This window comes from Mandrillus leucophaeus, unplaced genomic scaffold (assembly GCF_000951045.1).
Source record: "Mandrillus leucophaeus isolate KB7577 unplaced genomic scaffold, Mleu.le_1.0 Scaffold499, whole genome shotgun sequence".
NCBI classification, from domain to species: Eukaryota; Metazoa; Chordata; class Mammalia; order Primates; family Cercopithecidae; genus Mandrillus; species Mandrillus leucophaeus.
In genome coordinates this window covers 1,692,655-1,720,203 of record NW_012105353.1, presented here as the reverse complement: position 1 = coordinate 1,720,203, position 27,549 = coordinate 1,692,655, and the positions used below count along the sequence as shown (strand labels likewise).

Sequence of the window (27,549 nt, the reverse complement as noted above, 5' to 3'; positions counted from 1 at the left end):
TTTGAGACCAGCCTGGCCAACATGCTGAAAACCTGTCTCTACTAAAAATACAAAAATTAGCCAGGTGTGGTGGCGGGTGCCTGTAATCCTAGCTACTCAGGAGGCTGGGGCAGGGAGAATCATTTGAACCTGGGAGGTGGAGGTTGCAGTGAGCCGACATTGTGCCACTGCACTCCAGTCAGGGCAACAGAGTGAGACTCTGTCTCTCAAAAAAAAAAAAAAAAAAAAAATTCTGGAAATTCTATCTAGATTATCAGATAGCTAAGAATTGAAGACATTCTCTCTGTTTCTTTCTACTTTAGCCTTGGTTTAGGTGAAAGAAAATTAATGTTGCAATAATGAAAAACAGGTCAGTGAAATGAACGAAATTTGTACAGTGGATAGGGAATACAATTTCACAGAAGACTTGCCCTTATTTGTACCAATGAATAGTTTAATGAGTAGAAACTCATTTTCTAGGACTTTGACTGTCACAGAAGGCTCGGGGTTCAGATAGTGAGAGTATTGCCCTATAAGCCATCGGTTTACACAGCCAGGATAGCCAATGGACACGATTCAAAATGATAATCTGTGCAACCCCAAATAATTGTTGGACAACCTCTGATTCACCCCTGCCTGCATGTGCTTCTTAATTTGTTCTTTTCCCTTTCTTTTTAAAACTTTTTTTCAGACAAAGTCTCACTCTGTCACCCATGCTGGAGTGCAATGGTGCAATCTTGGCTCACTGCAACCTCTGCCTCCCAGGCTTACGTGATTTTTGTGTCTCAGCCTCCTGAGTAGCTGGGATTACAGGCGCCCGCCACCATGCCTGGCTAATTTTTGTATTTTTAGTAGAGATGCGGTTTCGCCATGTTGGCCAGGTTGTTCTCGAACCCCTGACCTCAAGTAATCTGCCCACCTCAGCCTCCCAAAGTGCTGGGATTACAGGCGTGAGCCACCACACCCAGCCATGTTCTTTTCTCTTTCTTTCCAATCTTTCCCTTCCTCCTCTTTCCTTCTTTTCCCAAGCTCCATGTTATATTCCCTCTTTTTGGTCTGGCCTTCACCCTGCCTGGACCACTGGGAGTCATTTCTTGGTTATATTGGTGGCCCTCGGGGCTAAGGACACTGATGACCCTTAGCCTTGTGGAACCAGAGGTAAATGGCCCGATACTACACATCTCTCTGTGCTTTGTAAAGAAATGAGAAGACAGATATGACAGAGTGATCAGTGTTTGGAAAAATAAAAATATTTAAATCCAAAATGTCATTAATATGTATTTATTTTAGAGGACCCCCTTTGCATTTGCAATTTAACTAAGACTCCTTAATACTTTATTCCTCATAAATGGAGAAATGATATTTATGAAAGTATTAAAAATGACTGACCTTTGGGCCTCTGCTGTAGCACACATTATAAAATAAGTCTGAAACAAAACAAAAAACATGTATAGACATATATGTTACTTTGGGCAGTTGGAAATATCAGAAAAGAAGACCCAAGGCTAATCACAGAATTTTAGAATCATGAGAGCCCTTAGGGATTTTCCATTTCACATTCCTATCAGATTCCCGGCATATCATCAACGTTCTTCAGGCCATACAATCTCCGTGAGGTCACTGTTACACAAGGAAGCTCATTTTCCTGGAGTTTATATTTTAAGAAACTCTTGGTGTTACATGAAGGAAAATCTACCTCCTTGTAATGTCTACCCATTACTTCCAGTTCTGATTTTTGGAATAAAAAAACTAGTCCATTCATTCTCTTACACAACAAATTTGGAAGAATTTGAATACATATCTCCCAGGAATGCAGAACCCTATGCTTTCCCCCAAATCATAACAATAATTTTAAACAAGCTACAGGGTGCACTATGATTACCTCACTTAGGGTTTGCAGGGTTTTGTTGAGCTCTGAGCGTCTGTAACAAAATGAGAGAAATTGACATTAAGGAGATCATTAGTGATATTAAATTCAAAACATGTTAGATTTTAGCAATTAAATCAAGCACATGGTATATGTTGCTTACGGTGTTCACTTTGAAGAAACAGAGAGTATAAGAGAGTCCTATGTGGCAAGAAAATAAATTATTTATATGACAAGGGAAACCAACCAGACGGGAGCTATGTCAGTTCTAGCCAAAAGTGAGATATAAATTATGATTGGACAATTTTGTTATTCATGAGGCTACTACAACCTCAGGCAGTTTCTTCTGGCAGAAGGTCAGAGGGAAAGCTGGCCCCAGGCAAAAATTTCTGAGAGGGGCAGGCCACTTACCCTGGGGACCCTGTGCCTCTGATTTCTTCCTCACCCTGTCTCCCACTGACCTGGTCCTGCCCTCTCTGGCCCTCTCCAACGCTGCCTTCCCCTCCTCACAACTCCCCCTTAGGAAATTCTCTCATTCCTCTCCTCCAATCGCACTCCAACCACGCTTTCATTTCTTCAAAGTGGCAGAGCTTCACATGAAGTTGGGATAAGAGGAATCTAGTTAAAGAATTCACTCAAAGGCGGTAGTTCTCAAACAGAGATGAATTCTTTAACTAGGTTCCCGAGTAGCTGGGATTACAGGCGCCCGCCACCATGCCCAGCTAATTTTTGTATTTTTAGTAGAGATGGGGTTTCACCACATTTGCCAGGCTGGTCTTGAACTCCTGACTTCAGGTGATCCACCTGCCTTGGCCTCCCAAAGTGCTGGGATTACAGGGGTGAGCCACTGCACCTGGGCAAGGGGCATCTGTTTGTAATGCATTTCTCATTGTCTGTGCTTGTCCTTGTAAGCCTGGGTCTACTTAACAAAGACTTTTCTCTGACTTATGAATCACTGATGCTTCATGAAAGCATCAACAAATCATATATTTGGAGTCCCACCTTGGACTCCTCTTTCAACCATGCTGGATACCAAATCATTAAAACTCAAATGCTAATTCAAATGAAGCTGTTATATAACTTCAGAGCATCAACGATCCTCATGGGGATAATAGTTGATGTGATTATGGTTAATCTGCAAGGAAGTAAAGAATCAGTTGGCTCTATAACCTTTGGGCTGGTCTCTTTCCCATTCTCAGTTTTCAATAGCAAATATGACTCAAAAAGTATCCTTCCGTAGTTGATGTCTGAAGTTTCAAATCCAACGGCAGATTACTCACTTTAATTCACTTAGAGACAGGACTCCAGTTAAGGTGCCATTTGTTATATGTTGATTCTGTTAGAAGCACAAAATCATTAAGAATATAACAAACACTATTTTTTCACTCTCTAACAATAAGTTGTTCTTCAGTTTTATCAGCCACTCAAATAACTATACCCCAAAGACTGAATCCTAAATGCAAGGAACATTGTCTATCTAATGATCAAGTTGCAGTTTTATAAAAAAGGGAGGGCAAAAAGTGGTTCTCAAAAGTTAATCCGTATTGGCTGAGCCTGTTTTTGTTTTATGTTTTCTTTAAAAAATATTCTAAGTCAGCAGCTCTGATGTGCTGATTTCTGTCTTTCTTCATTTCAAGAGTTCCCCTCAAAGAACACTATTAACACTGTCGTCACAAAAGGTCCTGGATCTAAGTTAACAGACCCCAATGTAAAAAGGAAAACTTGATAGCAGCCATCGCTGTATTTCTAGCAACCAGTTCATTGCCTGGCACATAGTAGGTACTCAGAAATAGTCATTGAATGAATGAACCACATTTGGCTGGGATCCTCTGAACCAATCTGGGGTTTGGGAAGGTTGATACCACTGCATCAGAATCCCCCATGGGGCGAAGAGAATCACATTCAGATTATTATTCTTAGATTCAATACATATATTTCTTGTTGCTAGGAGTTTCTAATATAATTTAAAATTTTAACTGGCAGTAGAACTGCATCATCTTAACATTCTTATTCAGCAGCAAGCCTACTGAAAACTAAAATATAGTTATTAACAAAATACCATGATTATTATGAATTAAAGCCCTCTTTACAAAGCTAGGGACTCAATTAACATATTTTATTTAAATTTGGTCATAACAATAAATATACCAAATATCATAAATAATCTGAACCTCAAACAAATGTTTAAATACATGTGAATTTGCCTTTTAAGATTGTAGTAAGAAAAATCTTTAAAACTTACCTGGGGAATGGTGCTTTCTCTATCATATTGAAACATGATCTCACCTCTAAAAAATGCTAAAAATAAAATTTCAAAAAGATATTTGAGACTTGTATCTTCATAGCTTGAGGATTAATACTACATACAAAAAGATTATCAAATTATAAGGTTTCATCAAATTGTTTTTATTCACAGTTACTCTGTCAGTAAGTTACTCAACTATTATCAACGTAATTTTCAGAAAATATGAACTGTAAATTTTATGTGGGAATTCAGAAAGAGAAAACTTGCCCCCTTGTTAAGAAATTTTATTCCTGGGGCCTTTGACTCTATCTAGAAACAAATAAAATAGAGACTCCTAAACAGAAAGACATGGTGTGCACTTCATAATCTATATGCAGGGGTGTCCAATCTTTTGGCTTCCCTGGGCCACGTTGAAAGAAGAATTGTCTTGGGCCACATATAAAATACACTAACGACAACTGATGAGCTAAAAAAAAAAAAAAAAAAAAAGGCCATGCATAAATCTCATAATGTTTTATGAAAGTTTACGAGTTTGTGTTGGGCCACATTCAAAGCTGTCCTGGGCCCCATGTGGCCCATGGGCCGCGGTTGAACAAGCTTGATCTATAGGAACCCCAAACTGGCCTTGTGAGCAATAGGGCAAGGATATCACATAAACTAGAGCCAGAGCTCAGCCAGTGTTTTTGGTGATTGAGCAAGTAGTCAATATTTGAGGGTTTGCAGACCATATGGTCTATGTTATAACTACCCAACTCTGCCATTGTAGCGTGAAAGCAGCCATAGACAATACATAAATGAACAGGCATGGGCTGTGTTCCAATAAAACTTTATTTACAAAAACAGGCCATATTTGGACTATGGCTGATAGTTTGCCAACCCCTAAGCTAGAAGGCCTCCTCTTCTCATCATCTTTTATTGTACCCCAAAGTACAACAACTGATTCCTGCTTAAAAATGGCCAAGAAAGCACTAGACCAGTGTTTGACATGATCTATTTCAGCAACTCTTCTACTGAGAACCTCAGTTTCCACATATCGATACTGAAATTTCAATTCATACAGTATGTAATTATTAAAAGATATTTGATATCTGCATAGAATTACTTATCCATTTTTTTAAATCTTAGCTTTTAAATGATTATTTAAATTGTGTGTTTGTGTACGTGTGTGCCAACACCCACAACATCTCTGCCTCACATTCTTATTGAATGAATGTTGAGTTTCATAAATGTGCTGGGAGCACAGTGGTAGCAGAGCAACCAGGAAGCCACCACCTTCTGACTATCAGCCTGACTCTTGGTCAGCTCCCATTTTCTTCGTCAGCCTCCATTTTCCTTAATGAACCCAGATTGGAACCTGCAAGAAGTGAAGGTTTCTAGTTTCTGGCAGGGTACCATGGGGTTTCTGGTGCCAAAAACCCTGATGAGGTTGTTTTCACCAACACTAAAACCAATGGTCAATTCGGTCCCTTAATTGGGGAAAACATTACTCCAACCAGCTTTCTGGCATCTGCTATTCAAGATGACCAGTTTTTTTTTTTTTTTTTTTTTTAAACTACATGTTCAATTTTCAAACAGTTATCAAACATCATGTAGACACAACACTGAACTAGACATTAGTCACCAGCCCAAAACATAAATGAAGCACAAAAATAATGACATTATGGGGAATTCGGTAAACGGAAGACTCAGAGAGTAGGGAGAGAAGGAGGAGGAAAAGAGAAGAGGGTTATACAATATACGAAAATGAAATGTATCCAACACTTTGTTTTCTTTAATCAAAACCAGCTAATATTTTCCTCCTATATTCTACCTAGAATGTAGTATCAGCAGAAAAATAAGCAAATCTTGTATTCACACAATAGAAAGTGTTTGTGAAACATTTTTTTAATAGGATGTTTTCTTGTTTTCTAATTTATCCAACCTTATTTTACTTGAAATTGTTACCTATGTTTTTCACACAAATTATTAAACTGTTAAAAGGAATGGAATAAAGAAAACATTCCTGTAATGATTGCTTATTACTATAATCACAATAAGACTTTCATATCATAAAATACCTAGTTCACTTCCTCTTCTCACTTCTCATGATCTCTGGCCAATTCTGACCTGCCACACCATATTTTTCTGTTTTTCATATTTGTTTTCATTGGTTTTAACAAGAAAGGGAGCCCAGGGAGCCAAACCAAGGTGAGAAAAGTTGTTGTTTTATTCCGTCTGGCCCATGGCAGAAGGGAAAATATTCCCATTTCAAAAATAGCATGTTCTCAAGAGATTTCCATCTCAATTTTTAAAAATAGCAAATGGTCTTAGTTAGAGATGGCAAAATACACTATGGACACTGCTGGAATTAGCATCCACTTAAACTAGGTGTACATGAGTTTTCAACATTCAACAGGCTGATCTGTTTATTCTTAGCAAGACGTTATCCTGTTTCTAAGCTCTAATACTTAAGGCCCTATGGAAAAGCTTGACAGATTTCTATATAAGAAGTGACTTTCAATAATTATTAATGTCTTTATTAATTATGTTCATGAATTAATTCTAAGGGTATTAGTTATGGATTTAAAACTATAATGAAAAATATTTATTATAGAGCTTTATGTCTCATATTAAGGAAGTTAATCCATCTTCTTACTAGGCAATGGGAAGATAATTTCAGCCAGATATAAAATTTGTTTTGTTTTTATTAGGGACTCCTAGTAGCCAGGTGGCATGAAAAGAAGCAGATCCAAGAGGCACATACCACATACTCAAAAGAAAAGAAAGCAAACCATTTATCTCTATGGAGGAAATTTATCTGGTAATGTATAATGTACACAAGAACTAACCTGAGTCATTGCAAATAGATGACAAATTGCAGATATTTCTCTGGAGTTTGACGCCTGCAAAGAAAACACAACCCAGCCGGTTAAGCATGTCAATGCCTGTGTTTATGTGCTGCAATGTCAAGAGAATTCATAAATGTAGGCATCAAATGTGGACCAGCAATATTATAAGCTGGATTTAATTGGCTGGATGAATTCCGCAAAGACTAAAGAAATGAGTTTTCATTTGTTGGTTGGTCAGCTATGGAACTTAATTCTTTACTAATCTTTAGTATGTCAATATCTGACCCTCAACTCCTCCCTAAAATTTTTGTCTCCTTCCCAATTAATCCCTCTCCTGTTCAGTATAAACAGAGCACCATGAACACAAACCAAGTAGAGACTTTAAATGGAATGGCCCTTAATCATAGATCCTCCTTCTTTTCCTAGGTAGGAGAGTCTATGAACACTCTAATGTTAATCCTAGCTCTTTATGCAAATGTATGTATGAAATAACATTAATGTCATAATATTGTTTCATGGGCAAATCTACAAAATTCAAAACATATTTGCTGAGCATTAACCATATTCTACAGGCTTTGGGAGTTTCCAGATATAGATCCTGCCCTCAAGGAGCTTACAATCTAGTGGATGATACTAGCCAGTAAATAAAAGCATTTTTAAATTTATGTATTAGTGAGGGCAAAATGGAGTGATGACCAGGACAACAGACCACACAGGCATACAAAGGAGACAGAGATGACTGGGAGATAAAATGAGCATCAGAACCAAAACTTTATATGTATTAACCTGAGAAACACTTTCTCCTTTGGTGACAGGAGAAGTATATTTCTTCTTCAATTTGAAAAGAACTCAAGGTTTACTTCTCTAAAAAGCCTTCCTTTATTAATTGCATCCTTTTGGCAAAGCATCAGAGATCCATAGTACATGGGAGGAGCAAATGCTGATAATGTATTAAACCAACTGCCAAGGGAAAAACTTGTTATATTAAGAAATATTTATGTCTCCTTGTTAGGTCTTGTTTGGTCAGAATTATGTGTGCAATGCCCAATTGCTAGTTTCTTTCCATTGCACATTAGGAATCCTTAGTTCATTTCTATGAGAAAACTAGTTTGGGTACAAATTAAAATTATAATTTGAGTTAGTGCATGTGATATGGTTTCTACTAGTGTGATTTATTGATATATAGGCATCATGCTTTAGCGAAGACGCCTATAGCTATGAGTTTTGATTTTGTGAGCAAATTAAATTTAGGTACCCCAAATTACCAGATCTGTAGATTTTTATATTGTTCCAAAGCAGTGTTACCCACACCAAAAGAGAAAGATTTCATTTCTTCTTCTGTCTATAAGCAAATATACTTGCTTATAGATAGAACTCACTATAACATATATACTATGCAAATATAGAATTTATAGATTCTATAATGGGTAGTTATGCTTTAAATGTCCTTTAAACCATTGCTGTATTACTTACTAAACTTTTCATTCGATCATCTATCTTTTTCTAAATTTTAGCTGCACCTCCATTTCCAGTGATGTGTGTCTTCTTGCTGCTCATTCATACTGATAATTTGTTTTTCCTATTGCTAGGGTTCTCATCTGTAATCTCCTTTATGTACATGGCCACAGGTCATTCCTTAAATCATGAGTGAGAAAACTTTCTAAAGGGTCAGATAGTAAATATTTAAGCTTTGTGGTCGTATGGTCTCTGTTGCAACTACTCATGTTTTATGCAGCAGAAAAATAGCTATAGAGAATATGTAAGCAAAGGGGCATAGTAGTGTTCCAATAAAACTTTATTCACAAAAACAGGCAGTGAGCCCGATTTGGCCCATTGGTGATAGTTTGCCAACCCCTACTTGAAATCAAGCCTTTGTCAAGCATGTCTTGTGTGTGTAGTCTTGTATCAGAAACTTAAAAAGTACACATTTTCTTGGATTTAAAAAGAATTTGGCCAGGTGCAGTGACTCAGGCCTGTAATCTTAGCACTCTGGGAGGCTGAGGCAGGCAGATCACTTGAGCCCAGGAGTTTGAGACCAGCCCGGGAAATGTGGCAAAATCCTGTTTCTACAAAAAATACAAAAATTAGCAGGGCTTGATGGCACAAGGCTGCAGTCCCAGCTACTCAGGAGGCGGAGGTGGGAGGATCGCCTGAGCCAAGGAGGTTGAGGCTGCAGTGAGCTATGATTGTGCCACTGCACTGTAGCCTGGGCCACTGAGTGAGACCTTGTCTCAGGAAAAACAAAATTTGAGGTTCATTCCTCTAACTTTTTCATTAATTGCATCTCCCTCTACTCCTATGCCTCTTAACCATGTCAGTAATACTTGTATAATCATTGCCTTTATCTGCATGCATGTTCATGTTAGTTATCTATTTGTTTGCCTTGTCTCCACCCATAGACTAGAAGATTCTTGAGGGTGGGCTCTGTGTCTGATCATTATTATATAGCCCCAAACACCTAGAACAATTTCAGGTACCCAGTGCATACACATCTATTCATTAAGATCAGATTTTATCTTGAAAAGATTGGAAAAAAGAGAAAGAAATTATAAACACCAGCCATTTGTTTAATTTTACTTTAGTTATAAAAAAAGAAAGTCTTGATATTGATAATAAGTCATACCTGATGCATTGAAGGTTTTTACTATAGTGATTTTAGTTTTTTCTGCAAAGAAACAACTTAAATATTAGAGAAGAATTGTTGCTTGTTTTTTAAAAACAATTTGCCATGAGTATCATTTTAGTGAAGTGCTAAAAAAAAAAAGTCACAGTGTTGACACCTTTAAGACACTATCAGTCATCTCAGCAACAGAATGAACAGGAACCGCATCCACGGATCCTATAGCATTGGCACAGGGTGAGTCTGGGAGTTGGAGTTCCATGTTTACACAGTTAGATCACACCCATTACACATCCCACTGCTTGTGTAATTCTACTTTAGTTTCCATGCACTGCTGCAAGACAAATGATGTGGACTTACACTTCAGATATGTAGAATTAAGCCACTATCGGGACCTTCAGTTGATAGATTGTAGAGAGCAGGAGATTCAGAATAAAAATTAATGTGAAACAGTACACATGGGATGTAAAGTATTGCTATTATACAATCAAGTGTCTTGCTTTAGGAGTTAACATAATACTATCCCCATTGTATCGATGGAGAATGCTATTCTCAGAGAAGTCGAGATCATCCACCTATATACAGTCACATAACATGCCCACAGCAGAACCAGGACTGTTCAAAGTGCGTGACTCACAGGCAAATATTAACATGCCCCGAAGGAGCAAACTTTAGAAATGTCTTCCAAACACATTTTGGGGACAGAGCTCATGGTTCATTCCCCAGATGATGGAGAACTGGGTACAGAAATCTTTGCTATAAAAATGGCCAATGGAAAGAGGCTGTGTTCAGGGCATAGATTTGCATCGAAGCTCTGTCACCTAGGGTGAATGGGCAAATTCTGAAGAAAAGGCCAAGCTCAGAGATTGGAGACACTCTTAAGAATGATGATGTTATCCTGGCAGAAACTCATCAGTAACAAAGACACACAAATGAGGTTTCTGAAACTGTCAGGTTTCAATGTGTGGCCCATGAGCAATGGTGGGTGGTAATTATGAAGGCTGATAGCATTTCACATTGTCATTAAGAATCTTTTAAATATATTATTTTGTTTGCCCTGACAGTTTCCTTTTCAGAGCAAACAAAATACAACTGTGAAATGAACTTCTGGTTTTGGTAACTAAAGTGCTCTGGGGTAAAAATGTTTAACTTCACTAATAATCATGAATGAAAAATAAAACCTAAGAGTTGAGAGAAAGATTTAATAATATATGATACAGTCTCAGCAAAGGTACAGTGACACAGACATTCTCATCCACTGCAGACAGGAATGTCGCTGGGCACAACCTTTCTAGAAGGTAACTGAGCAGTAGTATCAAGGGTCTTACAATAGTCTTACTGCTGACCCTTAGAATGCAATCCTTGCATATTGTAATCCCTGGAATGTATCCTACAGAAATAAGAAATGAATGCAAAGATGTTGGCACCAGAATGTTCACTGCAATAACTTCTATTAAAAAGATAGAAACAACTTTAAAGTTCAACATATGGTACAAAATGGAATATTATCAAGTCATAATAGTAAGGGACACTGGAAGATACTTCTAATGTAATATTAAGTCAAAAGGGCAAGATACAAAAATCTATGTAAATTATGACTATTTTGCAAAGGATATAAGAGTATATGTATATAAATATATGTATAAATGATACTGAATGGAAATAGACCAAATTGTTAACAGTCATAGTCTTAGGAAAGTAACATTAAAGATGATTTGTGTTTTCTTCTTTGTATTTCTCTACATTCTCCATTTTTATGAGCTAATATGTATCACTATTATAATCACAAAAATAATACATGCTATTTTAAATGGAGTGCTATGGCCATCGTTTGGAGGTTTGGGAGCGTGGTGACAGAATTATCGTTCAATGTCAAAGTAAAAGGGGTCATAAATCAGTGGCTGAAGGCACAGGAAAGAGGGCAAGGAGACAAAAGAAAACTCTTTAGTAACCCAGTAGACCGCACAAGCAAGAAACTCAAGAGGCTGCAGAAGAAGCGATTACATTTAGAAATCACTTGATATTACCTGTTTTGTTTAAAGGGGGTAAGCTTAAAGTAACATCTGAAATAAAATTATAAAAATTAGCATAACTACTGGCATGGTTTATAAACATGTGTGTCTTCCAAGGTTCCTTAAACATTTCCCTTTTCCCCAAATCTGGGAGAAGTTAGTTTTGCAAAAGCCAACTGACACTACTAAATGTTTTTGCTACCCATCGTCTCATTACTCCATTCTCCAACCCCTGGAGACAATTCCTGAGCAAATGTTCATTGATTCAAATGCAAGTTACATGTCTAAACACTTAGCAACACTTCCGTAACCATTAGATTTGAATAAACTCATCTATGTTGTTTACTATTTTGTCCCTTTTTTTTCTATTATAATGAAAGTCCCTAAGGGATATGATATTTCCAACATTAATACTGATTTTAACATATAGACCTGTGGATGCATAATACATTTTTACCAGCGGTACATTCTTATAAAGCAATTTAAAATAATTCTAGCTTAAATTTGGAGTAAATGACCATTATATTCGACTAACTTTTAAGAAAATCTCATTTGGATCCTGTTTGATTTAAAATCCAATTTAAAATCTATTCTATTGGCATTTCTTTAAATCCAAATCATTCTAGAATTTATCATTCTGGATGAAATTTTAGGAAAAAACCAAAAGGCATTTATTACATGATCATACTTAAAACACGGTACACACACACACACACACACACACACACAATGGGATCCAAAAACTGCACCAAAGCTAAATTGAAGATATTATTTTCACTGTGAGAGGTAACTGCACATAAAAATGATAACATCCGTCCCTTCCCATTGGGCCAAATATGAATTTAAACCAGTTTCAATCAGTATGAGCTGCATCTATGATTGTTTAGTTCTTTAACCACCAACCACATGGTGAGATTTGATTTTAACCAAGGGCTTGTGAAAAGTGTTGGGGTTTCATCAAAATAAGATGGAAGGAAGGCTGTCTACCCATTCTGTTCACTTATTGGAGGGAACAGAATGTACTGCTCTGCCCCCGTGCTTTGAATATTTGAATACAGCCCACTTCTTTGCCCTTTTCTCTAGCATGATGGGGAAGCCATTTTTTTTCCATTTCATACTATTTAAAAATTGATCAAATCATCTGTAAAAAGGCTATCTTTGAACATGCTGTGCCTCCAAATCCATGCTGAATCATATTGAATTACTGGATGTGCTTTTCACATTTAAACAATCTGTCATGTAAAACTTGTTGGCATTGTGTTGGACAGCGAAGGAATGGAGAATTCAAAATGTGATCGATATTTCTTTTCTTTTTAAGCTAACAATTAGAGTGGTGGACGGCTGTCTTCCCTCCATGACTGTAAGAATGTTATCATTTAACCAGAAAGTTTAGGTCACTCTCCAGGGTTGACAAGTTTTGTTTTGGGTTTTTGTTCTGGGTTATTTGAAACTACTCGATGTATTCAGAAATAATTTAGAAATGGAAACCTTCAACACCATTCATTACACTTATATTCATATTAAAGGTTATCAATTTTCACTTGCTTCAGAAAAATTCTTACCATTGAGGCTTGTTGTTTCAACCTCTTTTTGTCCCGAGGAGAAAAACAATACAAAGATATAATTAAAACAAAACTTTAACAAATTGGACTAAATCTAGGTTTAAATTTTTTCAAAATCTTGCCTGGAGTACCACTGGAGGAGGGGGCAAAACTGACAACAGATAATTTAGCTGCAGGAGAAAAAAAAAATTAAATAAATACTTTGAAACAATTATTTGTCAAATTTTAAAGAATTAAAACTTTTGAGATATAATTATGAAAAGAAGTAGAAAACACACTAGCAGACCAAGATGTAGTTAAATCTGCATGTCCCATAAGCGCTCAGTGAGTATAAAATTTAATCAGAGAATTGTAGAAAAAGAACCCAAGATGAGTGAACCTGAGACCCCTGACCACAAAGCTTGCTAACTACTTATGGAATATTATAGAAATAAGATTAGGAACCAGACCAAAATACAAGAAATACTACTTTAAAATTTTTTCAGCCAGAGCATTCTAGAAAACATTTTAAATATCTTGCTGAATTACAATCATGAAATATATTGGCACGCTGGTGCCATTCTGTTATAATGATGCCTAGCAAATCTTCCCACAGTAAATTTAGGATTAAAAAAATTGCTACCACTCAATACTGTACTACCTAACCAGATTTCCTGGCAAGTTATTTTAAAATATGGCTGCTATTAAGGCAATTAATCAAGTGATAAATTTCCTGTGGAATGACTCCACTTAAGCTAAGAAGTCAATCTACTACATACATTTTACATATTTAAATATTTAAAAGATCCAATGGCTTGACCTCTACCTAAACATGGGAAAAGCAAACACAAACATTTTATAACTAAAGTAAGTTTTGCAGTAGGGAGCCTGATTTTCAGCTGGTATGGACAAAATTTGGGTGCGTCAAGGCACTTTGGCTGGCCTGTTTTAGACTGCTCATGTGTTGGCTGAAACACACACAAACGGTCTGTCCACATTATTGTTTCCATATTTTGTCATTTACTACATTTATTTATTTCTTAAATTACCAAGGATATTTCTTGAGAAGTAGTAAGACAGTTCCTGAGCAATAAGATTCAAAGCGTAGATACAGAATCCTTTTTGCTCTTGGGACAGAACAAAATAATTGGCCACAACTAGTTTTTAAGGAATGACTATTAATTCTTGCGAATGTTGATGAATGACGACACTGTGCAAAGAAGAGACCGCTGGGCATGGCTGCCCATCCATCCCTTGATGCTACACTGGCTCTTACCTTCCAGTGTGCACTGCTCTCTCCCAGGGCACCTAGAACCCAGGCTGTGACTAGACCCAGTGTGTCCCCCCAGAGCCCCATTCCCTATTCTATGCAAACAAGGTTTTGCAGATATCACCATGATTCAGTTTGCTGAGGACTATTCTGCTGGAAGAAAAATATAGTGGTTCATTGTGCCCTAGAAGCTTAACAACTAGGGGGCAAATTGGCGAGATCAAAAGAGCTTGGACTTTGGAGGCCTGCAGTCCTGGGTTTGAATCTTTGCCTCATTACTCAAAAACTTATAAAAATAATAGTTACTACTTACCAAGGGTTTACACTGTGCCTGGCACATGTGTTATCTCATTCCATCTTCACAACTACCCCACGAGCAGGTACTATTATTCTCCCCAATTTACAGGAGAGGAAACTGAGGCATGGAACGGTTAAAGGAAGTAGCCCAAAACCACACAGCTAGCAATGAAGGCAGGAAGGTGGTGGCCAAATTACAACTCCAGTCGTCTGGCTCCAGAGAATGTGTGAACATGAGCATGTTTTATCCTCCCCAAGCCCCAGTTTTCTCATCTATAACACAAATATTTCCTATGCTGCAAGATTGAGAGGAGAACGAGGAGATGTCTGAAGACTTCCAGATACATAGCAGTGCATGAGAAGTACAGCTATTGTGATTAATTGGATTTAAATAATGAATCAATAACAGTAGAAGCTCATTTGCACACAACTATAGAAAGAACGTGAGTTGACTCACTCCCCATCATAAAAGATTGTTCTAGAATAGATGGTGTACCCGAAAGAGTACAGAAGTAGGAGTCAGAGAAGCCATGTGCTGCCTCTGTGTGACATGGAGCTATGTGATCTTAGAGGAGTTCCTCAGCCACTCCAGGCTGCATTATCTCATCAACTAAGGGACAGGGCTGGGTCTCTTTATCCCTAAGGTCCCATTCCAGCTAGCAGTCTCGAGTTCGAGTTCTGTTCCAGGCTCCTGCCAATCTGGGTTCTAATGTATTTGCCTTCCCATTCTAGTGAGTGCTAAGCCCTTAGAATCCTAGTGAAACATATCCTTTTGGTGGAGGTACTGAGGGTGTATATTTAAGTGAACATCTCATCTCCTCCCTTAAATGTAAAAACATCTGGCATGTTTATGTTCCTGATACTCTTCAAGAGACTTGTGAACTAGAATACTAAAAATAACTGATGAACTTAAGTAATCACTGTAATGAAAACTAGCAATTTAGTCTCCTGTGATTTGTTGCCTGGCTTTGTCCAGCAATATGGATGGATCAATATGGCTGTCCTCCGGTCTACGCTGGCTATTGATTTTTCAGGAGTAGGCTTAATGACCTAATTAAGCTTCTTGGAGGAAAATAATTTTGTTGTACCTGACTACATGCCATGTTTCATAGAGAACTTATAGAATAATATTTTCCTGAAATTCCCCATTTTCCTGAAATTCCCCAGAGTTCTAAAAAAAAAAAAACTTACCAGGTGGTGGTGACAAACTGGAATTATCAGTATCTTCTGTTGAGGAAAAGAGGTGATTCAGAATTAGTTTCATGAGGACTAAAATCAATACAATTATATTAAGGATTTTTTGTCAAATAAGTAGGTTTTAGCTACTCATGTCACTAAAAAAAAGTATGTGAATGTTTATCAGCCTCACTACTGTAACAATTTTACTATCCCTGTGTACTCCATCCCATCATGTTATAAACCTCAAATGTGCACAATAAAATTTATTTTTAAAAATAAGATAAAATTAGTTTAATTTATGCATACATTTGTAGGAGATTAACATCTTTAATGGAAGTGAACGTAAGCTGAATTACAAATAGCTACCAAAAGAGGGCAGTATGTTAATTTACTATTATTTTCAACAGCCTAATCAATCCTTTTTAATTCTCTACAGAGACCTATCTTTGGTGAGGCAATCTTTCCAATTTTGAACTGTTGGTGGTGCTTCATCTATTTTGTCATATAATGGTTTAGCTAATTTCAAACTGAAAATGATGACTAAGAACGTCAGCTGTTGGATAATATTCCTAAAAATGTATAAAAGTAAACGTGTATGTTTGTATAAATTAACCTTCCGTTAACTGTGCTGCTTTTGAACACAAACGTTGTATCTATTCAGCCATTTCTTTCTTATGAGTTAAGCTAGATCAGACATCTCTGCGTTTATAAACTACAAGAGCTGCTGAGTTATTTATTTGGGGAAAGTGCTCAGATCCCTTAAAAGAAAAGTAATTCTATATTTCTGTCTATGAAAATAATACATACTTATTGGAGAAACTTTAGAAATGACAGATAAGCAAGAAGAAGAAAATAAAAACCATCTATAATTTTGCCACTCAGAGAAAAATGACATTAACATGTTGGTATATATTACTCTTTCTATGTGTGTATATATATGTACGTATATACAGATATATGCATATGTGTTTATATGTGTATATATATTTACATATATACAGATACATGCATATGTTTATATGTGTATATATGTATGTATATGTATAAGGATTATATCACACAAATATATTTATAACTTGATTTTTCTTATGACAATATATCCTGAATGTCATTCTGTATCATCAGTTTTCCACAACACCATCTATGATGGCTGAATAGCACTTCAATTGTTGTATGTACCATTTATCTATATAACACATTTCCTCTTAATCGGCATTTTGGTGTGTACGATTTTTCATGATTACAAACAATGCTGCAATAAGTCCTTTGGGCTAAATTTTTACATACATATGTGGCTATTTCTTTCAGAAATTCCATAAATATTGTTTGCAAAATGCCCTAGAGAAAACTTGGACCAATTTACACTACCCTTTGGGAGTGATACATCCCCAAACACTGACCCACATGGGGTGTTATCTTATACATGAAAAAAAATTAATTACAAAGGGATAATTATTTTCACAATGATATCTTGAGATATAATTAATAGGAAAGAGTAAGTATGTTTGCAAACTAACAAAGAACAGTGAAACACACCTGGTAGCCTCCAGGAGCCTATTTTCTTGAAATGATGGTAGGGTACTGATTGTTTTCTGGGATAATTAAAATCATAGTTCTGCTTGAAAGCAGGACTGAATAAGTGCCCAAGTTCCCCAATTACCCTGCAGCCAACAAGGCAAAAGTAGGCAAGTGGCTAGGTGCTTTGGTGCCCTAATTTAATTGGAGTTACTTCTTCCTTAGTCTCTGTTCTTCCATATCTCTCATGTTACTTTAATATTCCACTAATCAGAGTCTGTTGAGTTAGCTTTTAAAGGGTTAATTTTGTTTTTGAGACAGGGTCTCACTTTGTTGCCCAGGCTGGAGTGCAGTGGTGCAATTGTGGCTCACTGCAGCCTCGGACCTCCCAGGCTCAAGTGATCCTCCCACCTCAGCCTCTTGAGTAGCTGGGGACCATAGGTATGCACCACCACACCTAGCTAATTATTTTATTTTATTTTTTGTAGAGACGGGGGTCTCACTATGTTGCCAGGGCTGGTCTTGAACTCCTGAGGCTCAAGCACCCACCTCGGCCTCCCAAAGTGCTGGGATTACAGGTGTGAGCCACCATGCCCAGCCTGAAAGGGTTAATTTAAAAAATATATTTTGGAGCACTTAAGGGGTTATCAGTCATTCACATCTTAGTATGAGTTCATTTGAATTGGGTGAATTCATCTGATCATCTAGCAAAGAGCTACCACACTGGGCAACGTGGGAAAGCCCTGGGTAAAAAATCAATATTCAATATGGACTACCCTCAGAATGACACCTGTCAGTGTGGGCAGGTAAAGTGACGAAGGGCAGGCACCTGGCAAAGGCAGGCAGCAGGATGAAGGCACCTGGGAAGACTTAGGTACCAGAGAAGAGGGATGGAGAGTGACGTCGAGGGGCAACAGAGGCTAACATTGCTTCACTGACAATTTTGCCCAGTGGATGGCCATAGTTCCAACCTTCTCCACTGCCAAATCTGTTGACCAGAGCTGTGTACACACAGGGGGCTGATTTGCATTTCACCTCTTTCTTACTTATTAGAAAAAAATGGGCAACTCAAGCGTAAGAGAATAGCCAGAGCAGAGAAGGAAGTTTTTCTGGAAACTCACAAAACTGGTCCACCATCCCTGAGTTTGATAGGCGTGGGCTTATAATCAAGAGCTGAAACTTGATCAAAATGTAGACGAGGCTGGGCGCAGTGGCTCACATCTATAATCCCAGCACTTTAGGAGGCCGAGGCAGGAGGATTGCTTGAGGCCAGGAGTTCGAGACCAGCCTGGCCAACATGGAGAAACGCCATCTCTACTAAAAACACAGAAATTAGCCAGGCATGGTGGTGCACATCTGTGATCCCAGCTACTTGGGAGGCTGAGACATGAGAATTGCTTGAACCCAGGAGGCAGAGGTTGCAGTGAGCTGAGATCACACCACTGCACTCCAGCCTGGGCGACAGAGCCAGACTCTGTTTCAACAACAACAACAACAAAAAAGTAGATGAGGGGTTGGACCGTCTCTTTCATCAAGAAACGTACAGGGCTCTCAGTAACTCCCAACAGGAAAGACGGCGCTCTACTTTGATGAAGGGAGGGAATCTAGTAAATTAAAGCTAGATATTTTTAAATGATACTTCTCTGCTTTTTTCTTTTGGCATTTCTTTTTCCTTTAGGAACCCAGCTACTCAGTGACTAACATGTATTCACTTTTTCTGTCTCTCATTATGATGCTCCACCTCACTCCTGGTCCAACCTAGAGGTATCCCCCCAGGACTTACACTTCCCTGAGGATCAGCTTATGTTTCTCTTGGGCCCTTTCCTAACTCACTTCCCATTTGTTACAACTTAAAGAGGTGGTCGTCATATCCAGTGAGTCATATATTTGAGCTCCATGCCACTCTTAGGAGACAAAACATTTCCATTGTTAAAAAGATTCATAAACAAAGAAAGGAAAAACATTTAAAATTTTCAGATTTTCCTTTGGAACCTACAAAGAGCCAATTTTCAAGCATTATTCATTTATGGAAGTCTCAATTTAAGTCAATAAATAAAATTATGGTGCTGTGTCTATAAAATTTACTCAGTATGACTCCCTAGTGATTTTTTTTTTTTAAACAAAGTCCATATATTCCAATTAGGATGAGCAGGAGTTTGGCTTAGAATGGAAGCCAAATGGAGCCAGACGAACTGGAAACTTAAGAAACTGGCCCCATCGATGGAGTCTCTTTCCCTGCATCCCCTCCCAGGCACTTTTTTTTTTTTTTCAGTTATTGCCACTACCTTCCAAACTCTAATCCCACATGGCCAAGTGTGGTTTGAGCACTGCCATGTGAATGTCTTGCTGTCATTGCTTCTCCAACTTGGTATATCCAAGAACTCATCCCTCATCACCCCACATCATTTCCACATTTGATCAGTTCCTGAACTCAATAGTATTGCCAGTAACACCAGCCAAACATTGAAGTTGAAAACTTCAGTACCAGTTTGCTGTTGCTGCTGTACCATTAACTTAGTGGCTTCAAACACAAAATTGTTATCTTAGAGTTCTGCAGGTCAGACGTCCAGTAGGAGTCTCACCAGATTAAAATCAATGCTGCCGATGATGCTAGGCCACATTCTTTTCTGGAAACTCCAGGGGAGAATCCATTTCCTGCTTATTCAGGATAAGCAGAATTCAGATCCTTGTGGTTGTAGGACCAAGGTCCTCATTTTCTTGCTAGCAATAAATTGAGGGCCATCCTTCAATTCCCAGAGTCTAGAAGCCCTCCACATTTCTTGGCTCATGCCCCATTCCTCCATCTTCAAAGTCAGCCATGATGGGACAGGGCCAGGTCTTTCTCAGGTGGCATCACTCTGACTCCTCTTCACTTTTAAGAGCTATTAGGCCCACCCAAGTAGTCCACGATAATCTCATGGTCTTTCTTTTTAATCACACCTGCAAATTTCCTTTTGCTATGTAAGGTAACGTATTTACAGGTTCCAGGGATTTTAAGATGTGGACATCTTTGGGGAGCCATTAGTCTTTCCACCATACTCAGAAACCCAGTTTCCTAAATTATGGAGAATGAGTTGCAAGGAACCATCCTTCAAGAGAGAAAATCCTACAGGGGTCAAGTGAAGAGCTCAGAAGCAATGAGTTACTTTTAACAGTAGAGTTGAGTCTACAAACCAAGATGCTAACTCTCTGGCCATTGCTCCTGACTCCTTCCCATCCCCAACTCCCACCTCCATATCCAGTCATTGCATCCCGGGCAGTCTTCTCATTGTAGCATGGGGCTGTTGCAAGGATTCTCAAAGAGAGAATATACATGGCATAACAGGAATAGCAAAAACTGATCCATGCTTCCTGTGATCCAGGCTTACATGAAGGACTTCAAACACACTTTATTATTTAATCAGTCAACAACTTTGCAAATGTGATGAACACTGAGGATCCTCAGATGGATCGATTATCCTGGATTACCTGGGTGGGCCCAATCTAGTCCATGAGTTCTTAAAAGTGGAAGAGGAAGGCAGAAGAGTGGGTCAGAGTTATGCCACGAGAAGGACTCCTCGACCCTGAAGAGGTAGGTGATATCATTAACATCATCCTTGTTAGTGCTTGAGAAACTGAGGCTGGGTGAGGTTTAGAAACTTGTTCAAGGCCCCACAGATCATTGCTTGTAGACCTGAGATTTGAACGAAGACAGTTTGACTTCTGAGCCTAACCTCTGAGGCTCTACTCTATCCCAGTTCCAATGATAAACTCTGTAGACCATAAACGAATACAGAAATGTGGGGTATTATTATTATTATTATTATTATTATTATTATTATTATTTTGAGACAGAGTCTCGCTCTGTCACCCAGGCCAGAGTGCAGTGGCTTGATCTCGGCTCACTGCAAGCTCCTCTTCCTGGGTTCAAGCGATTCTCCTGCCTCAGTCTCCCGAGTAGCTTGGATTACAGGCACCTGCCACCACGCCTGGCTAATTTTTGTATTTTTAGTAGAGATGGGATTTCACTGTGTTGGCCAGGCTGGTCTCGAACTCCTGACCTTAAGTGATCTGCCTGCCTTGGCCTTCCAAAGTGCTGCGATTACAGGTGTGAGCCAACGTGCCTGGCCGTAGGGTATTATTATTAATCTTCCTTAATCTCGCTCTCGTCTGTCCCTTCTCCCCATGTTCACTGCCCTCTTCCATACCCAGACCATCATTGCCTCATACCCGGATGAAAAATTAGAACCCTAGAACCTTCTAATTGGAAGGAATCCTAACATTCTTTGCATCCTATTTCTTCCCCCATACAGTAATCCATCCACCAATTGTACACCCACAGTCTCAATTCAGCCTCCAAACAAGTTTTATCTTGTCTACATAGTGGGAATTATGCTGGAGTTTTTTGTTATTATTATCCTTTTAGTGACAGGGTCTTGCTCTGTTGCCCAGGCTGGAGTGCAGTGGCACAATCATAGCTCACTGCAGCCTACCACTCATGGGCTCAAGGGATCCTCCCACATCAGCCTCCTGACTAGCTGGGACTATAGGCACATACCACTACACCTGGCTATTTAAAAAAATTTTTTTCAGAAATGGGGGGGTCAAACTCCTGGGCTCAAGTGATCCTCCTGCCTTAGCCTCCTGAGTAGCTGGGACTACAGAGGTGTGGCACCATGCCCAGCTCCAAGTTACTGAAAATTTGAATTACTCACTAACATATAAAAATCAGGAAATTTCAAATAAAATTCCAATTTTTCACCTTGCTTTACAAAATTGTAAGTTTTGGGAGATGACCCCTTTATGTTGGCTCCCTGGCCCTCTAAAGCATGCCCTGGTTACAAAAGCTGATGGAGCTGGCTCTCTCCTCTTTATATCTTCAAGTATTCATTGACTACACCCTTCATTCACTTGGCATTTGGACAGATGTCATCTAACTTTTCCACTGTGTGCCTTGTTTACCCAACTAGATGCTAAGCTGCTTGATGCTTTATTTATTACCTTCCAGGAATCTAGTCCAGTGTCTTGTTTGTGGTTGATGTCCTAAAATATTTTTGCAATGACTAATGAAATCCTTAAGAAATCTCCGTCAGTCAGAGATCAGTCGGGAACCCACGACAGGTAGTTCAAGAGCAGGAATATAACACAGGGAAATGGTGCAACGATGAAGAACTGGAGCAATCCAAAGGTGAGTAACAGCAGGAAGATGCTGGAAGAGCAAAGGAGGGAGGTAATATTACCAGATACCGATGAACAGAGCCATGGGGCAGGAGTTCAGGCCAAGGGATGTTGGAGGGGGTCTGTCCAGTGAGACTGGAATCACGGAAGAGACACAGTCCCCATTAGAGATGCCAGCCAAACCGAGAGAGGGGGAGAAATACCCTGACTTCCCCCTTTCCTCTTGCACTCCAATCTCCTGTCACTGCCACCCACTGGCCGAACCTAGCTGGAAGCCAGTTGGCAAGGAGACATGAAAGATATTGCAAGGGGTCAGGTCTCTGTGATACAGAGTAAGGGAAGGTTGGGGATTGGATCTGAAATTAACAAGGCAAAATGACTAATGCAGAGTCAACAGAGGAAAGACTCAAGAATACTTCTAAGATGACTGTGACTCAGATTCCAAAGTTTGGAAGAGTAGTTATAGCTGCGGATCATAGCAGATAGATGCCTTAAACAGGTCTTACAAATGTATGCTAAAATGTCCACCCAAATACATATCAAAAACAACATTAAAAAGTCAGCCATTGTGAGCCCCCATTGCCTACAGCGGTGACCTAAATAACATACCCGTTACTGACTTTTCCTCTTTTCTTAACGCCTTCCCCCTTCTCTCTTTTCCTAATGCCTGCTCCTTCACTCCTGATTCCTGGGATAACCTCCCAAATAAACTACCTGCACCACAGTCATGCAAGGTCATGTCTGGGTGTTTCTGAAGTGTTCATTTTTCTCCCTGCTGTTTGACACTGTGGTAGATATTAAGACTTCAAATGTGAGATGGTTGTCTTACAGCTGTGATTGTGGTAATACTGTGGGTATTTACTTCTACCACGTTCTTCCCTAAGTTGGATGGGAAAGACAAAGGCTTAATTTTTTGGGAGTGGATCTCAAAAGATTATGACTAGCTCTCCTTGCATGAATATTTTCAACCCGACTGAAACTTGTAACCTGGTGGCAGTCCTCTGGATTGAATTACTGTTCCATAGAGAGATAATTAAAAACAAGCCACCACGCCTAGGCACTCTTATATGGGAATCCCAAACAGAACAATATTTTTGTTGTTATTACACTGGCTCTTCAGGGCTTGGGATAACAGACACTCTTCCAGGAACTGCATTTTCAGAGTTTACTACATAACCCCCCAAACTGAATGAAAACATTTCTAATCTGGCATATCCAAAACATGTTTACTTGCGCTGGGACACTGCTCAATAAGTACTCTTACATAATGTATTTATTAAACGATTAATAATGACATCATTAAAGAAAACTTCAGCTCTTAGCTGATGGAACTTCCCAAGGAGCAAGCAATCAGCAGTTCTAGGTGGACTTTGGCCAGAACGGGAAGAAGGTGAAATGTGTTCTTGAGCCCCCAGCCCCCAATTCTTGCTTTTCTCCTGCCTTCGCACAGTATCGCCCACCCATCCCCCTGGCTCTTGATCCCTCCAGAACTCATCCTGGTTCTCTCGGGGCTTTATGAACTGTCCCTTCCCCAAGGGTCCATGAGATGCATTTTGGAGCATCCATAAATGCCCCAAAATAAAATGCAAATGTGTGTTCGTATGCATGTTTTCCTGAGAAGAGCAGAGTCCCAAAAGGGAGTCTATTTTTAATTAACAAGCACTTATACACCGTTACTATATGACCGGGCACTGCATAAATATTAGCTCATTTAGCCCTCATAACAACCCTATAAGGTACGTTATCCCCATTTTACAGACAGGGAAATGGAGGAAAAGAGCAGTCAAGTAACTTGCCCAAGATTACATGTAAAAGGGCAGAACTAGGATGTGAGGCAGGCTCTCCAGCTTCACTACACCGGGCCACTTCTCATCTTGGGCTGTGGGCTGAAAAGAAGGAAGGGCCACTGACCTACTGGGTGTCCATCGTGCTCCACCAGGAGGGATGTGCACTTAAGAAAGAATGAGAGCCTTGAAATTAACTTTCTGACCAGTAGAGGATACTGGGGGATCATTCCCCCTTCCCAGTGCCTCTGAAACTAGACACATGGCTAGCAATCTAGGCTGCTGGTCCTGGCCTGTGCTGATATGCTGATAATGGAGCATCTTGGCTGTGCTTTTCTTTTAGAATGCTAGCCATGATTTCCATTCACTTCCAAAGTGACTGGTATAACTTCCCAAGGCTGGTAGCTTCTAGAGCTCTTTCAGTGTGATGACATGTAAATGCTGCTTAGGCTTCGAGGGTGGGGAAAGCGGAAGGCAGACTTGCCTTTATTGGACACTGATGACAGTGGCCTTATACCTGTGCTCCTCACTCAATGAAATCTCCCCAACATTCCCATGAAACAGACAGCTCTCTACCCCAACCTTATCTTCTCCTGCCCTCCCCTCACTCAGCCACCCTGGCCTCCCTGCCGTTTCTCCAACACACCAAGCATATTCCCACCTCAGGGCCTTTGCCTTTGCTGTTCCACCTGCCTGGAACGCTTTTCCCCAACAGGGTCCGTTGGTTTGCTACAGAGTCTTCTACACATTTTACTCAAATGTCACCTTCTCCGAGAGGCTGTTCCAGACCAGTCTATTTCAAACTGCAGCACTTTCTGCCTCTGCCTGATCCTTTTCATCTCTTTATGCGCAGGCTCGTTGCCATCTAGCGAGTTAATATGTTTATGTATGTGTGGACATCCACAGCCCTGGGAGTGGCTGTCTCCTTAATATTTGCTTCCCTGGACCCCTGACTTGCCTTATCCTAGTCCTGGCCCTGTGTCATATATAAGCTTTTTTTTTTTTTTTTTTTCCCACCAAGAACCAACTTTCCACCCCAGTGGGGATGATAGCACCCCCATAGAGAATGCATGCCCTAGGCAAGCTTCTCCAACCCTCAGTCCATAGGCCACATGTGGCCCAACACAAATTCATAAACTTTCTTAAAACATTATAAGAATTGTTTTGTGATTTTTTTTTTTTTTTTGTAGCTCATCAGCTATCGTGTTAGTGTATTTTATGTGTGGCCCAAGACAATTCTTCTTCTAATGTGGCCCGGGGAAGCCAAAAGATTGGACACCTCTGCTGTGGGGTTATCTCTGCTTTCTCCAGAAGAGATACAGCGTGAAGAAAGAAACCCTCTCCTACCTGACCCCACTAGTGTCTCGAGTGATTCTGCTGCTCGCCAGCTGACACGTTCCTTCTCACCAAAGCATCTGTCACGCATGGGTTAGCAAGAGTCCCTTGTGGGAGTCTTAAGTGCAGAAGCGCCTGGAAAGGTGGCAGGGGTGCGTGCACTAGTGGTTTGGGTGTGGCGAGCGATTTTCCAATTTCCCTTAGTTCATACCACTCTTTGCCAGTTCACCATTGAGCAGTGATCACTTGGCATCTTAGTTTCCGTTCTCTGGGTCGCAGGACCTAAGATCAAGACTGGAGCGCAAGTACATTCTTTGGGAGGTGATCCCAGGAGGCAGGGAGAAAGAGACAGGGAAGGATGGAAGCCAAGTTTGGGGTGTTTGTTGTGGATAGTGGGAGCTCAAGTCCAAAGGGACCTCTGAGAAGCATAGAGAATGCCTTCGAGAATTGTCTCCAGGAAGGGCTGGAGGCTGGGGCATTTATCCAAGGCTCCCTCCCCAACAGTTGACATTTGCTTCTGGGCCATTACTTCCCCTGCACTCCTGGGCTCTTCCTGTGACAGCTGAGCAGGCTGCCAGGGCTCAGGGGAAACCCCAGAGGCAGACAGGAGAAGTCTGCGAGCACAGAACTGTCCACCTCTTCTGTGACTGGTCTCATAGATGGCTCAAAAGGATGCGACAGGGGCACGAAAAGCAACAGCTACACTTGGGTTCCTTTGATTGACTTCCTGTACACTCTTAGATGGACACAATGGCAGAGCTCACTGATTCTCAACCCTGGCTGCACGTTAATATCACCCCCAGGGAAATTACTGATATAGTCAGTCGTGGTAGTTAGCACCTCAAATCCCAGCTACTCAGGAGGCTTAGGTAGGAGGATCACTTGAGGCCAGGAGTTTGAGACCAGCCTGGGCAACACAGCAAGAACCCATCTCTAAAAAAAATTTTTTTTTAAATTAAATGACTGATGTACAGATCCCACCCCTGATCATTTCAACCTGGGCATTTGCATTTTTGACAGCTCCTCTAACAATTCTGATGTGAAAAGAGGATGGATGGAGAAGCACTGATTCAGCCATGGCTAACATGTCGGAGTTGGAATGGACAGTGCTTGGACCTCACAGTCTCAGAGAACTGGGGAAGAGTAAAGCTGAAGAGGGTACCATCTGGTTACAAATGACAACTCCAGGGCCCCAGGTGAGTGCTTTGTGTAAGAGGAGACTGCTGCATGGTGATAGGATTAAAACTCATGTCCCCCGCCTCCTGGTTCCACGTCGCACATGGTGCCCATGACACTCTTTAAACCTCAGAAACCACTTCCCTATGGGCTCCAAGTCTAAAGCCTTAAACTAGAAGCTGAAAACCCCTGGTGGCAGATTGCATTTTCCATGAATGGCCACAGCAATATTTCTCATCTCACAAGTTCTTCCAGAACTTTGCCACTCTTCTGTCAAGAGGTGGAACCTATATCCCCTTCTCTTGATCCTGGATGGGCTTTGAGTAAGAGAACATGGTGCAAGTAACACTATGGGCTTCAGAGGATAGGTGACAAAAGGCAACAGAGCTTCTGCCTGCTCGCTCTCCCTCTCTCTCTTTCTCCCTCTCTCTTATCCTTAGAACCCAGGCCATGTAGAGAGGCCACATGGGAACTGAGGTTCCTAGTCGTTAGCTTCCACTGAGCTCCCAGCCAACAGCCAGCAATAACTTGCCAGACATGTGCACGGGCCATCTTGGAAGCAGAGGATCCAGCCCTCAGCCAAGATGCCCCAGTTGACTCCACGTGGACCAGGAATGAGCCCTCCTGCTGAGCTCTGTCCAAGTTACAGATCTGTGAGCAAACTAAATGACAGCTGTATTCAGCTACCAAGCTTGGGGTGGTTTGTAACACAGAAATAGATAACCGGAATATCACCCATGTCTT

The 27,549-nt window shown here is 40.0% G+C and overlaps 1 protein-coding gene across 9 annotated transcripts in view; it reads right to left on the bottom strand.

Annotated features, from left to right (window-relative positions):
- ADGRG2 (adhesion G protein-coupled receptor G2) overlaps positions 1-27,549 on the bottom strand; it is a 102,177-nt gene that overhangs the window by 42,063 nt on the left and 32,565 nt on the right. For 2 of the 9 annotated variants that reach the window (XM_011995809.1, XM_011995801.1), the window contains exons 2-11: positions 15,851-15,886; positions 13,236-13,283; positions 13,114-13,137; positions 11,567-11,602; positions 9,543-9,584; positions 6,920-6,973; positions 4,089-4,144; positions 3,127-3,182; positions 1,862-1,901; positions 1,369-1,406 (exon numbers count right to left, since the gene is read on the bottom strand). In XM_011995809.1, coding sequence (XP_011851199.1) covers positions 1,369-1,406; positions 1,862-1,901; positions 3,127-3,182; positions 4,089-4,144; positions 6,920-6,973; positions 9,543-9,584; positions 11,567-11,602; positions 13,114-13,137; positions 13,236-13,283; positions 15,851-15,886 — 430 coding nt within the window. The remainder of the gene's footprint in view (positions 1-1,368; positions 1,407-1,861; positions 1,902-3,126; positions 3,183-4,088; positions 4,145-6,919; positions 6,974-9,542; positions 9,585-11,566; positions 11,603-13,113; positions 13,138-13,235; positions 13,284-15,850; positions 15,887-27,549) is intronic. The other 7 variants (XM_011995802.1, XM_011995803.1, XM_011995804.1 and 4 more) reach the window with 7 other exon arrangements.